Source organism: Balaenoptera musculus, chromosome 6 (genome assembly GCF_009873245.2).
Source record: "Balaenoptera musculus isolate JJ_BM4_2016_0621 chromosome 6, mBalMus1.pri.v3, whole genome shotgun sequence".
Taxonomy (NCBI): Eukaryota; Metazoa; Chordata; class Mammalia; order Artiodactyla; family Balaenopteridae; genus Balaenoptera; species Balaenoptera musculus.
Window position 1 is genome coordinate 69465167 of NC_045790.1, and position 15074 is coordinate 69480240.

The 15074-nt window shown below is 37.8% G+C and overlaps 1 protein-coding gene across 1 annotated transcript in view; it reads left to right on the forward strand.

Moving 5' to 3' along the window:
• Positions 1–15074, forward strand: part of TMC1 (transmembrane channel like 1) — a 378985-nt gene that overhangs the window by 333776 nt on the left and 30135 nt on the right. The window contains 5 exon segments of the mRNA XM_036856685.1: positions 3549–3693; positions 4313–4507; positions 7061–7240; positions 7366–7527; positions 14261–14389. Of these exon segments, the coding sequence (XP_036712580.1) occupies positions 3549–3693; positions 4313–4507; positions 7061–7240; positions 7366–7527; positions 14261–14389 (811 nt within the window).

Here is a 15074-nt window from a genome sequence, read left to right on the forward strand (position 1 = left end):
GTTCCTCCAGAGAAAACTATTATGCTTAGTTTTTAAGCCCTTTCAGGACTTGAAAAAGGCCTTAATGGAGATCCCATATCCAAAATCTTTATCTACTTGTCCAAGTGTAATCAGAGACCCTAAGTATGTAAAGTATCTGTCTACCTGATAAAGTACTACCACATTCCAAAAAATCTAAGATATTTCTAGTCTTTTGGCCATTTTGATTTGGCAGGACTGAAGTCAAGGGTACAGTTACATTAGAGAGGCCTTGGGAGTATCGTTTCCATGTTGGTCCTTTAGTCTCCATAGTCACTGAGGAAGCATGTCTATGGATGTCCAAGTCCTCAGCTTCTTTTAGTGACTGTGCAGAGGCTACATACCCTCGTGGGCTCTTGAGCCATTCTTCATGGAATCAAATACCAGCTCTAGCCCGTTCTAAAGAACTCTGACAATTGTTCAACTGCTGCTATTTTCCCGTTTCTAATAGAGGTGTAATAACACCTTGATGTTAGGATGGCTATGAGGACAAAATGAGTCAGTACATACAACACTTAGAACATGGCTGGCATACGGTGAGTGACAAATGTTGACTGTTTTATTAGGATTGTAATCATAGGCTTATGAAAAACAAACAAAGCCAACATGGTAGGAATTGGAGGTCATATGATAGCCCCAGCAGTAGGGTAGTCACATAGGGTTATTGTATTATACATTAATAGATTTGCACATTTATTATAATATTTTCTGGCAGATGAGTGTAAAGCATCTAGAACAGCATTATGCAAAGAGCTATAAGACAAGGTACATATAATTTAAATATTCCAAGTAACTATATTAAACAAATACATAGGTGGAATATATTTTAATAATATATTTATTTAACTCAATATATCAAAAGTATCCTGTCAACATATAATCAATCTAAAATTATTATGAGATCTTCTCGGTCTTTTTTTGGTACTAAGTCTTTGAATCTTATGTATATTTCACACTAGTTGCATTTCAAGTGCTCAGTAACCACATATTGCTGGTGGCAAACTATTAGCTAGTGCAGCTCTACAGGAAATGGCAGCTTTTCCTATTAGCTCAAAGATGCCATTTAGGATAGCTGTAGGGCACAAATTTCACATTTTCCCCCTCAAAGTCATCCATGTTATGCCACCCCAACCAGCCTGATTTTGGTCCCTCCCTCTGGCAGGGGGACCTTTGGTTGTTCATTACCAGATTGGGCAAGTAGTTTAAGCTCACTGGCCTATATGGCAAGACAATTCCAAAGCGATTTATGACTCCTACCCAACTCCTAGCCCTGGGGGCAAGGCTTGGTAGAAGAACAACTGATGAGATATAAATGATGTTCAGAATCCTATATCATCTCTTTCCCCCCACCACTCACCCCAAACAAATAACATTCTTGGAATAAACATGAGTGGCTTATTGGGATACATGACTCAAATCAAAGGGAAACTAAAATTGAATACTGAATCAACTAGGCAACTGGTGGACTTTGTCCTCTTGCCCATGTTCTTTGTCTTCCAGATCCTCATCCATAAAAGGGAAGCAAATATCTATATTTGATTAATTAATAGGGAAATTGGAAGGAAAATTAGATAGATATCCAAGAAAGAACTTTGAGGTTTTAAGTTAGGTTGACTAACTTTGTTGACCCAGGAATCTCCTGGCTTTAGCATTGAAAGTCTTGTGCCCTGGAAACCTACTCAGTCCCTGGCAAAGCAAGACCGTTGGTCACCCTTCCTTCCTCCACTCTTTCCTTCCTTCATTCCTTGCAAATTATATGTTGAGGTAGTTTCTCAAAGATATAGTTGTTCAAAAATATAACCCCCTTGAAAAAGGAATTTTTTTTAAAGTATGTACACTTTTTTTCTCTACAGACAAGGAATGGAGCTGTACATGAAATATTTTATAGCTATCAGGGCCATCTCTTAGTAAAAATGTGTTGTTAGCAGAGGTTGTCTTCAATATCCTTCCTTACTCCTTTTAGTATTTCACTCCCTTTCTTGTCAATTCCCACATGCTAGATGTTCCCTGTTTGCTTGTCTGGCTAGAGCTCCCTTCTCTGGAAGGCTGTCTACAGCTACAGAATCTTGCCTGTGATAAAGCTCCATTCAAGACTTATCTGTCAAGTGGTCAGTTTTACTTGAGGCCCTGCCCTTTGCTCAGTGACAGTGCAAAAATGGGTGATGGCATCTTAATCAAAAAAATCATTTTCTCCCTAGGTTAAACCATTGGAAATGTTTGATTTCAACCCTTTTTGACCTACAAAAAGGTACTTTGTATGGTTCAACATATCTCATGGTGTCCTTGCTTGGGTACCAGAGTGAAGTCAGAAAACCTAAGCCCTTGACCCACCCCTGTGGTTTACTTCTGTATAATGGCCAGCAAATCACTTCATAATTTTATCCTTCAGCTTCCCCAACTGTAAAAAGAGAATAATATTAACTACTGCGACCTCTTGTTAAGTTTTTGAGAAGTACAAATATGATAATACACATCAATACCATTTGCAAAGGGTAAAGTGGTAGATTGATGTAAGGAGTAATTATTTTTGGTTGTTTTTCAAACATGTTAGCCCATCTGAAATATATAAACCTCTGTAAGGAATAGGACTAAACAGTGGGGGAATTTAGATGACCTTAGAGATACCTGCCAGACTGCATTGTCAGCTTTATGTCATTGTACTCCTTTCTTTTTTCAGTTCCATATCACTGCAATATTTAAAAAACTAAAACCTTATGGGACCATTTTATAATATATATCATATAAAATTTTAATTTTGCTCTTTATAGTAGTAGGGGAAAAAAAGGAAATGGAGTAAGTGGAATATAGATCTTTAACCACTGAAGTAAGTAAATGTACTTTAAACTGCCCAAGCAAAAAAAAAAAAAAAAAAAATTAAAACATCACTGATTAGAATATATGTAACCACTTGCTATTAAAGTTGTATAAAAATCTTGATTTTTGGTCAAGAGTTGTCGAGTATGGAAAAATTCCATGCATTCAGTGTAATCACTCTTTGGAAGGAGATTCTAAGGGGAATTGAAATCTGTGAAGGAGTTTCCTGTTCTGACCTGGGTTAATCCATCCCTAGGCTTCACGGGGTCTGGAAACCAACTAAAATTGTGTACAACAGTTTAAGAGTCTATGCATATGTTTTTCCTGATGAGGGTCCTGGTGTTTTTCATCAGATTTCTAAAGAGATCCTTATCCCACAAAAGTTTCAGAGCCTAGTATATGACCCTAGGAAAACAGTTTAGGAAAACAAATAAAAAATACGTAATTTTATATAACCTGTTTAATTGTTAAAATCATCAGTGGTTAGTAGTCTTAATCTTGAAGGCCTGGAAAATGAACAGCTTAAAAAATTAAAACAAAAAAAATTTTTTGAATAAACTTTTATTTTCTGGTTATTAGAACAAACTTGTTTGAAAGTATATGTCTTTTAGATATTGCTTCTCCAATTTCCCTATAATTATGATGTTTTGCTATTCCCTAACCTCCCCCTTTCTGCTTGTATTCTGGCTGCTGGATTAAACTTCCTGTTTGTATAGGATGACCAAAAATATTGGTGATGACGGAGGTGGTGATGACAACACTTTCAACTTCAGCTGGAAGGTGTTCACCAGCTGGGACTACCTGATTGGCAATCCTGAAACAGCAGACAACAAGTTCAATTCTATCACGATGAACTTTAAGGTAAAGACACCAACTTCAAGAGCCTTTTCTTGGTATTTCTGAGAGTAAAATTGGAGCCATTCCAAATGGTCTAGGTAGCAAAGTATCTTGACAATTAAAAGAAAGATTAACTCATCATTTCTTCCTACCAGGATCTGGGCAGGGTTCTGATTATGACTGGAAAATGATTGATGACCCATGACAGCACTACTTCTCTCTAAATTTGGTAATAAAACAATGCCATTGGCTTGAAACAGCCAACCATTAGTAATCAGAATCAGATATTTCAAATAATAGAACAATGCTCGCTAATTATTTACAGGAATACATTAGCCCAATATTTTAAAATGACTCTAAAGTATTATTTGTAGTTGTTTTAAAAAACCGTACTAGAAGAGACTTTAGAATGAAGACTATCTTAGTAAATATTAGCTCAACCAGAGTTTGTTTGTAAGAATTCTTCCTTCTTTCTCTTACTTTTTTTCACTTGCTGGCAATATTCACCTGGTTTGTGGAATCCCAGATTCAGTTTACATTTTCATTCCTCACTTTCTGATGTTGGCAGAAATAATTCCTGAGTTCATGATACTTTTTGTAGCTCAAATATTTCTTTTTTTTTTTCTGTTTTGCCTGGGTACAGGAAGCTATAATAGAAGAAAGAGCAGCCCAAGTAGAAGAAAACGTCCACTTGATCAGATTCCTGAGGTTTCTCGCTAACTTCTTCGTGTTTCTTACACTTGGCGGGAGTGGATACCTCATCTTTTGGGCTGTGAAGCGATCCCAGGAATTTGCGCAGCAAGATCCTGACACCCTTGGGTGGTGGGAAAAAAATGAAGTTCGTCTCTGCATGCTTTTTATGTGCTTAGAATCTGACATTTGAGATTTTGTGGGTTGTGCTTCAATGTTGGGACATGAAATACGGCCACTCTACCTACCTCTGTCATCCTGACCTGAGAGTGAACCAACCTTGGCACACATGTCCCTATTCCAGCCTTACTTCCAAATCTGTCTACTGTCTGTTTTTCACTTTGTGACATTAGGGAAAGGCAGAGTTGGAAGAGAGATTAGAGCACATATTCCAACCAGTACGTTTTATAGACAGAGATAATGAATCTCAGATTAGGTGATGTGTTCATGGTCTCAGAACCATGGAGAACAATGAGAGTTAAAATTTAGGAATCTTGATTTCAAGCTCAACACTCTTTCCATGACCCTATGTTGCTTTCTCTGTAGATCCTGCATCTATCTTTGAAAGATCCAGTTGTCCCCTGAATTCTTTGAAGCAGCAATGATAAAGCCCTGGGTTCTTACGTTTATTTCACTGGAAACATTCAGATTGCCTCCCCCACTTTGGGCAAGACTGGGCCTCTCTCTGTTTTTCACTAGCAGCCTAACTGCTCCACCTCCTTTCCTTACCCTATTACCTCCTCCTCCAAATGCTATTCAAATGAGGAAGGCCAGCTCTTTGACAGGAATTAAATATTATGATTGCGACTTGTCTTCAGGGTATCTGCCCATTTAGCAGGTCCAAGAAAAGAGGTCAGAGGTAGATATTTAGAATCAGGAAATCACTGGTCATGTGTTGTTTCTTGGGTCTGTTCCCTTTCATAAAATGTTCTAGAATACAATGTGGCATCATTTTGAACTTGGGCATTTTCAGTGTGTGGAGATTTAGGCGGTGGGAAGTGTAGATTTCCCACACTGAAACTTCTGCAGTCTTGTAGACCAAACAGATTATGAAGTCTTCATACGCATAGAATTTCCTAGAAAAATCTTGCACAGAAAGTGGTATAACCTACTTACAACAAAAGGCTCCAAACAAAAACATTCTAGGTATTTCAGAAGCAGTAACACTGAAGATGGGCGACCATACATTTAAGAGCCTATGATGACATAGACATTTCATGAAAACCTGTAAAACAGAGAGTCATTAGGTGGAGTTATTTTACTTATTTGAAACAAAGGGGAACCTCAAAGCATTACTAAGTTTGCTTTCAAAATTATCCTTGCAGTTATTATAGCATTTATAGGCAAAATTATCATGCCACTTTGGTCCATGGTTTGTACTGATCATATTTTTGTATTAAGAAACCACAGAAAAGGAGGGATAATTGATTATCATCAAAAGGGTCACTCTTTGTAAGTACATGTTTAATATCCATCTTAGGGGACCCCTGATTCCTAGGGGCCAACAAAGGTAATAATGGGGATTCATCAGAAACTTTACAAACTTGATGAAACAGAATTTAAATTTACCTTACATAAAATTGCATAGCTCTGCCAAGTTTTTACTTTAGGCTGAAATTATATCATGCTGATTTTATATTATGTCATGCTGACTTTTAGCTCCTGCTGGTCATACTTATACAATGTTCTTAGTCAAAAGGGAAAAACATATTGACAATTATTTTCTAAATATAGTTTGGTAGTTCTAATCATTCAAAACATGGAGTCTACCGGGGGGAAATGGGAAATGTTCAACAGTGACAGTTTGAGCCAAGTATTCAGGCAAAGACATTGCTAGAGTCACCTGGAACCTTTTTTAAAACTTTATTTAAAGGGTTTTTTTCCCCTATTATAAAAGTAGTACATGCTCTGTATTCTTTTCCTTGACTTAATTTAGCCTAATAATATAATCATAAGTGCACCAATCAATCTGGAGATAAGGGCCACAAATTTCCAGCTTGTCATATTTTCATTCTCTCTCTCTTTCTCTCTTTCATAATTCTCTTACCTTTGGCATTATGAGCCAGTTCTTCATTTTTGAAACTTTTCTGCCTTGGCTTTGATGACATTATGCCATGTATTCTCCTTTTGTTTTTTCTGAACGTTCTTTCTGTTTTCTTTGATAAAATCGATTCCATTTTCTTTCTTTCTTTCTTTCTTTTTTTTTTTTGCCCCTTATAGTTTGCATTCCTGCAAACTCAGTATTTAGTCCTGGGCCCATCTCAAGGAATTCATCCATTCTAACTGATTAAACTAGCCCATGTGCTGATGATTGCCAAATTAGTATTTCCAGTTTGGACCTCATTCCTCTAGCAGATCATTTTCCATTTCCTTTGGAAATCTTGTTGTGAAGTGCAGAATCAGTTACCATGTATAACAGTAAGTGTTCTCTGCATAGAAAGTAATGTAAATCGCATCCCTCATTATACTAGGAAACACTATTATTACTGGCACGTCCACAAGCTCACGCACGTGTACATCTTGAAAATATGAGTTGAATATTGTCTCTTGTTTTAATAAGATCAAATTTTAAAAATGCATGAAATAATTTTAGTCTTATAAAATATCAAAGGAATCCAGCTAGCATCTTGCAAATTTGGAGGAAAGCAATAATAATTTTTAAACACCATTAACTTGGTTCACCCCTTGTGTCTTCTTGTAGATGAACATGGTCATGTCCCTCCTGGGGATGTTCTGTCCAACATTGTTTGACTTATTTGCTGAATTGGAAGACTACCATCCCCTCATCGCTCTGAAATGGCTCCTGGGACGCATTTTTGCTCTTCTTTTAGGCAACTTGTATGTATTTATTCTTGCCTTGATGGATGAGATTAACAACAAGGTAAATCTTGTGTCTGGATTGTCCTTGCCATCAGCATGTTGTTAGATTCCCAGTCTCAAGATTGCCAGAAATGCCTTTGAATTCTCTGTTGTCTTCATTTTTGTTTCCATTACTCTGCTTTCTAGATTGAAGAGGAGAAGCTAGTAAAGGCCAATATTACCCTATGGGAAGCCAACATGATCAAGGCCTACAATGCATCACTCACTGGAAATACCACTGGGCCACCCTTTTTTGTGCACCCTGCAGATGTACCTCGAGGACCCTGCTGGGAAACAATGGTGGGGCAGGTAATGTCACAAACAGAAGTGCATAACAGTTAATGGATTAAAAAAGAGCAGGGTCACTATTTCTTCCATAAGCGTGGCCTGTTTTTTATTGCTTATTAATGAAAATAGCTGAGACTTAATTGACTGTTCACCATATGCTGGCTGTGAATTTCATATATATTATCTCTTGTAGTCCTCACATGCATCCATTCAGGTAAGTAGTACATTTACACTTTTACAGTTGCATGTAAAGGAAGGATTTTTTTTTAAAATTTATTTATTTATGGCTGTGTTGGGTCTTCGTTTCTGTGCGAGGGCTCTCTCTAGTTGTGGCAAGCGGGGGCCACTCCTCATCGCGGTGCACGGGCCTCTCACTATCGCGGCCTCTCTTGTTGCGGAGCACAGGCTCCAGACGCGCAGGCTCAGCAATTGTGGCTCACGGGCCCAGTCGCTCCGCGGCATGTGGGATCCTCCCAGACCAGGGCTCGAACCCGTGTCCCCCGCACCGGCAGGCAGACGCTCAACCACTGCGCCACCAGGGAAGCCCAGGAAGGATATTTTAAAATGGTCTGAGGAAACGTTTACTATCTATCTGTGTTATAATAAAACACCCAGATTTAGATACAACCCAAGTAAATATTTAAGTGGAACTCTAGTTAGTGTTACCTTTTTTCCATAAAAAAAAGAAAAGATTCTTTTGGGAGCATACACTAATACTCATTTCAATAATGTTAATTTTTGTCAAATAATTGCCCCTTAAGCATGAAAGGAAATACTATTTTAGGTTTGTTGTTTTCAGATGACTGTATAAATGACCCCAGTCCAAGACTAGTGGTATTTTAGCAGATAAAAGAGATAATGTTTCATATGGCTTTCTGTTCAATAAAGGGAAACCAAACCAAACAAAAACAAAAAACCTACTTCAGGTCTCTTATTTCTATACAAATCCAATTTATATTTTGAAAAGCCTTTAATTTTATCTCATTAGAATTGACATTCCTCATGTGCACTTCATAAACTGATTTTGGACTTTGGTTCATCCTTGATGGACAGACATTTTAAAATATGTCATAGTGCTTCTGTCTGTCAGACAACAGTTCAGTTTCAGCAGTAATGTGGTCTTTGGGAAATTATTTGAAATAATTTTTTACTGTGTACTTATTTTTTTGTAAGATAGATGGAAAATTGAAAGTTAGCATTAGCCTTATGAAACTAATTTAAACAAATACAGATATTATTAGATGTCCTCAGCTTCAGATACTCATCTGACTTAAGCCACTCATCTGTGATTTCAATTGTGGGAAAAAGTACGGAAAATGTATATAATGCTAGACAGACATCACTGAAGACCAAGTCCAAAATGTATGATATAAGTAAGGATTCTATTTTATTTTTTAGGCTTTTAGGGACCACATAAACCCTTCCCTTTCCAGTTACATGTTATTAAATACTTGATTTTCAGACATGCACATTTCATACACGTTTACAGGAACATACTATGTATGCAATAATAAATGAAATGAAACCTGCCTGCACTTGGTAGAGAGATGCTTGTGATACATGGTGTGGTAGACAGAATAATAACCCCTCAAAAACGTCCATGTTCTAATCCCTGGAAACTGTGAATATGTTACCTTACATAGTAAAATGGACTTTACCAATGTGATTAAGTTAAAGATCTGGGGATAGGAAAAATACCTTGGATTATGCGGGTGAGCCTAACAAAATCACACATGTTTATAAATGGGAGACAAGAGTCAGTCAGAAAAACTGGCTGTGACAGTGGAACCAGAGGTTGGAGAGATGCGCTTTAAAGGTGGAGGAAGGGGTCCATGAGCCAAGGAATGCAGGTGGCCTCTGGAAGCTGGAAAAGGCAAGGACACAGATTTCGCCCTGATGCCTGCACCTTGATTTTAGGCTTCTGAACTCCAGAACAGTTTATGTTTATGTTCTTTTAAGCCACTAATTTTGTGGTAATTTCTTACAGCAGCAATAGGAAGTGAATACACAGGAGTATATGGGTTTCCATGTTTTAAAACTCCTTGAAGCAAAATCTGGTCACGGCACTTAACACAAGTCTGTTTTATCACATCTAGGCTGCTCCCTAAATCTTCGGCAAGAGTTGAGAGAAGTGACAAAATATAAAGTGTAGTTTTCACAAACTCAAAGAGTTTGAGATATTCTCTTATGTACATCCCAGAATGCAGACTGGCATGAGGGCTAAGCAACCTACCCTTTACCAGGCAAACACCTGTTAAACAAGATTAATAGAACTAACTGTAAAGAATAAGGTGGAAACTGCTCACTTCTGAGGCAGAGGCAGCAATTAATTAGACATGAACGTCATGCAATCTAGAATACTTATTTTCTGATTATGCAGAAGCTTCTGGGATGCTCCCACACACACTGAATTAAAATAAAGAAAAAATTATTTAATTCTTCTTCTTGGGAGCCTTTGTACCATGCCGCTTGTCTTGTCCTTTTTTTTTTTTTTTTTTAAATCCTGTCTCTAGTGGTTTTCCTTGCTTCATCCTCTTTTCTTACTGCCATTTGCAGTTGGGTTTCCCTTTTCTCTTTCGCCTTCCTTTCTCTAAATGAACATTCAGCGTTTGTGGGAAAGTCTGCAGGAGCGGCAGGAGGGAAGGGCTGTGGTTCTGAAACACTTATTTTACCCACTTTTAAAACAAAGTGATTCCAGAAGAAATAGTAAAAGGCAGCTGCTTTGCATGGAATGTTGGAGATATACCCCCAAAGACTTGTTCATTGTTCTATGAGAACATTCCAGATATTTTCTCTTCTTCTCCATGGATGCCCTCTGCTCTGTTTTTCCTCAAGGATACTGTGGGACTTAATCTCTCTTTGAATTTGAATATAGGAATTTGGTGGCTCCTTTATCTCTCCAGGGAATCTCAAGATGTAGTCACTTAGTCTCATCTCCAGTGACATTTGATAGGTAGGCAGCAGAGCCATTCTTGAGAGACCGCTCTTTGAAGCTATATACTTAGGTCTGCATTTTGGCAAAGGAGAGAAAGCAGACGATAGTGACAGTAATAGCTCACATTTATCGAATGCTTCTTGTGTGCCAAGCATTCCCTCCTTGAATTTTTAAATTACCCTCTGAGATAAGTTATATAATTATCCCCATTTTATAGATGAGGAGACTATGACTTAGAAAGGTAAAATAATTTGCTCAAGACCTTAAAGAAAGTCAATGACAGGAGCCCAGATTTTACCTACAAAGTCTGATTAGAGTTTGTGTCCTTCTGCATAGTGCTGAACCGTCCTCCAGAAACATAATTAGCATCAACACATACTCCCAGACTCCTGCCATGGAATATCTGCTGTCTGTGGCCCTTTGTGATGCCCCGTCTCTATTATTTTCCCTTCACTTGCTAATGAGCCTCTTAGGTTTGCTGATCAAATACATGTCAGGAGAGTAAGGTGTGAGGTGTGGAGTGCAGTGCTCTGCAGAAGGCCTGTGTGGAGGCCATGCTCCCATCCTAGCACGCTAGGAACTGGAATTGGTTGATGTTCCCTTGGTGGGCTGGACCACCAGTTTTGGAATTTCCTTTCTTATAAAGCAGTGTATCCCTTCTATGGTATGTTAATAAATATTTTTACATTTTAATATAATGTTTGAATCCTCTTCTGCTATTTTATGTGAAAGTTAGGACATTGCTTAGGAAAAATATTGTATTTCAACCATTGGGATGAGGGTGCTTAGGAGGATGTGGAGGACTTCAAAGCCACTCTGAAATATTTTCTCACTGAGGAAGTCTTCCCAACCTGGTGGTGGAAACCTAAAAATATCCCTCACAGCCTACTTCTAATTCATGCTAGTTATTAGAATCTGAACTCAAATTGCCTGGGGAATGAAAAGGAGAATAAGAGTAGGGAAGAGAAAAGTTATGTTCAGAGATAACCGCAGGAATTTACTATCACTCAATCGCTCACTCCATATTTATTGAGTGCAGGCTAAGTGTCAGGTGTTGTGCTAGATACTGGAGGTGCAATGTGGAACAAAGGTGGGCCTGGTCTCTGCCCTTGTGACAATTACAATCTCTTGGGAACAAAGCCATTAATTAAATAATTATACAACATTTGCAAATTTACAATGGCAACAAAGCACTACAAGAATGCAATGCATGCAGTCAGAGAAGCTTGCCCCTAGTCATCGAGGTGAGGGACTTCCCTAAGTTAGTGATGCTGTAGTGATGCGTATTAGTTGGTGTAAACTGAGTCAAGAGGTGAAGTAAGATTGAGTAGCATGAAGACCACATGTAAAGACCCTATGGCCTAAAGAGGTATGGAGTTTGAGGGTATGAAAGAAAGCCAGTGAGACTGGAGTAGAGAAGACAAAGAAAAATATGGAGAGCTAGACAGGAATCAGATTATACAGACACATGGATTATGCAGAAACCTCACACTCACCTTTGTACTCCAGCTGTTGCTGCAGCAAATGACTGCATGCAGCTGTTACAAGACAGTATCTCAACTGAGTTGTATACAGATTCTCACCTTTACCCTGCTTCCCTGCTGTCACCAAGTGAGACGTTAATACCACATGGGGCCATCCCTGACTGATGGGAATGGGAGCTGGTGGATCAATACTTCCCTCTTCTGTCTCTTGGGTGGACAGATCTGAGACTTATTCTATATGGCTACTCAGTGGGTCCCCAGAAGAATCAAGACCCAGTTGCCCCAGTAGGGACAGCTTTTAACACTCTCCTGGGTAAAGGTTTTCTCTCCTTTCCTGTTTCATTCTTTTCCATCTCCACTCCTGTTCTTTGATAGCACTTCCCAAAATATACTACTGGCTCACAGGCACTACTTTTGATGGGAACTAATGCCAAGATAATTTTTTTACATTTATAGTTTAAAGTTTTCAGTATATATTTTTTAGCTTTTAATATACTTATAGTTAACTACTGTTTATGGTGGATGTTATACACCTATTTACAATAGTAGGAGTTATTTTTTAAAAATAAAGTATATTAAAGTTAAAAGAAATATTAGGTAAATAATATTTCAGATGGTACTTGGACATGGCAAGAATCGTGAAGGTGGTACACGACTACTTGGAGTTTAGGAAGCACTGCTCTGAAGTATGGGACTGGAAATTAACCAGATAACTGCTAGTCAAATGGGCCTTGCCCTATGATGTAATTCTTTCTCACTAGTTATTTTAGAGGTGAGATTATATAGGTAGCTGGAAATAAAAACCAGAAGACTTCTTTTATTATAGAAGAACACTGTATTTCTGGAAAAATATGTCTTATTAGATATTCCGTGTCTTCAATCTTAGGGCACGAATTATTGGGAAGGAGCAGAAAGGAAAGAGCAGAGGAGAACGATCATAATGAAAATTTATAATTATATGTCTACTCTTATATTTATTGCCTATTGTTATAAGTTCCATGAGGAAACAGTGAACTTCCCCTCTAACCCACAACATACACATTTTGCATGTAACTTCAAGTCCACACCACTGAGGTAAAAAGTTTCTAATTTTCCAGATCTTTTCTATACATTCACATGTTATGCATATACGTATATACATGCATGTATATATGCATAGGATTTTTTGTTAACAAGTGGGTTCATGCTACATATCCTATTTTGTAAATTTTTAACAATCCATTTCTTATCAGAGCATAGCATTTGAGCACTTTTTAAACAAGTTTATTGAGATATAGTTCACATACCATACATCTCACCCATTTAAAGTACACAATTCAGTGGTTTTTGGTATATGTTCACATTGTTGTGAAGCCGTAATCACAATAGCACTTTGTTTAAGAGCTCACAATATTCTGTGGTGTGGACACCCATTTTTATTTAATTAATTTCCTCTTGAGTATATTTGAATTGCTTCCAATTTTGATCTGGGAGAAACAATGCTTTCATAATTATATGTATAGATTTGGACATTTGTGCTAATACCGCCATAGGATACATTTCTAGAAGTGGATTTTCCTAATCAAATTCCACACACTTTAAAATGTGATGGATCTTCACAAACGTTCCCCCCCCTACAAATGTTGCACCAGTCTAACTTTCCCTTCTAACTGTCAGTTTACGACAGTGCCTATTTCACCACACTCTCACCAATATGGAAAAGCATGGATTTTAAAATATTTATCACTCTGTGGAGCAACAACTCATTGTTTTAATTGTATTTTTATAATGTGGGATTTAAGTATTTTTGAATGTTTTAATTAACTGTATATTTTCTTCTTTCTTATTTGTGCCATTTGCCATTTTTTTCCTTACTGAATTGCCCATCTATTGTTGTACTGATTTGTAAAAGTTTTTAATGTGTTAGAAAAACTAGTTCTCCATCATATATGCCACAAGTACTTTTTCCAAGCTTGTCTTTTCATTTTATAAATAAAAAATTATTTTATAAATAAATTTATTTTATTTATTTTATTATCTGCTGTTTGCCAGATTCAAGTTTTAAACTTCTGTGTTGTCATTATTTTCCTGTTTTGTGTTCTCGTGTCATGCTTATAAAAGTTTCTCAGTAGGAAGACTTCTGATACAGTGGTTTTGGCGCAGGAAATAATTATTTTTAGACTAATAAAATAGGGGTAAAACATTTTTTACTTGCTAGATATGCCTAACTAGTTTCTTTACCATTAGTTGCAGTTTTCAAGTTAATACTATTTAGAAAGCATGACAAATTCGATGTTAACTTTAGGACCATTTGAAGGGAGAAATGCTCCTTTTAATACAGATAATATCTCAACAGGAATTTGTGCGGCTGACCGTTTCTGATGTTCTGACCACCTATGTCACAATTCTCATTGGGGATTTTCTCCGAGCATGTTTTGTGAGGTTTTGCAATTACTGCTGGTGCTGGGATTTGGAATATGGATATGTAAGTGTGATATTCATTTTTCTCTTATCAGATTATTCCTTTGTGCTTAGTCATTTACGTATACCATGCAAGAAGAAGAATTTAGGAGGTGGGATTGTCTTTTAGATGTCAATAAATGAAGACCAATGAGTATAGTTTTAATTCAGAAGGGGGTCAGACTTGAGTCTCATGGCTTGCAATAGTCTAGCAAAAATAGATTCTAGTAAAATTACAGATGGCTAAAGCAGCAGACTTCAACCTATCTGTTAAAATGGTGAACTAAATAAATCTTGGCCCCATAGTCAGCTCCCTCCCCATGAAGCTTGCTGGCATTTCTAGAAGCAGGGCAAGATGAGTAGTATCAACTGCACATTTTCTGTTTGCTTTGAATTCTACTAAGCAACTGCTGGACACTTATCCAGTGCATCACCGTGCAGTACGCTGGGGGGACAAAGGAGTCAATGAATACGCTGCTTGCTTCATAAAGCGCACAGTCTAATGAGAGCTCAGCAGAGACGCAAGCAGGGGGCTCTGAAAGGCCCAGGGTACTGATAGGGCTCTGGCAACTGGTGGAGTAGAATTCCGGCAAGTTGATTTCCTTCCCCACAACAACAGCACCGGTTTTTCTGAGCCCCACTGGTGTTGATTCCATCACCAGCCCCCCACTATGCTCAACCCCAGGTCCCCCCACAAAGTGTGAGAGCGG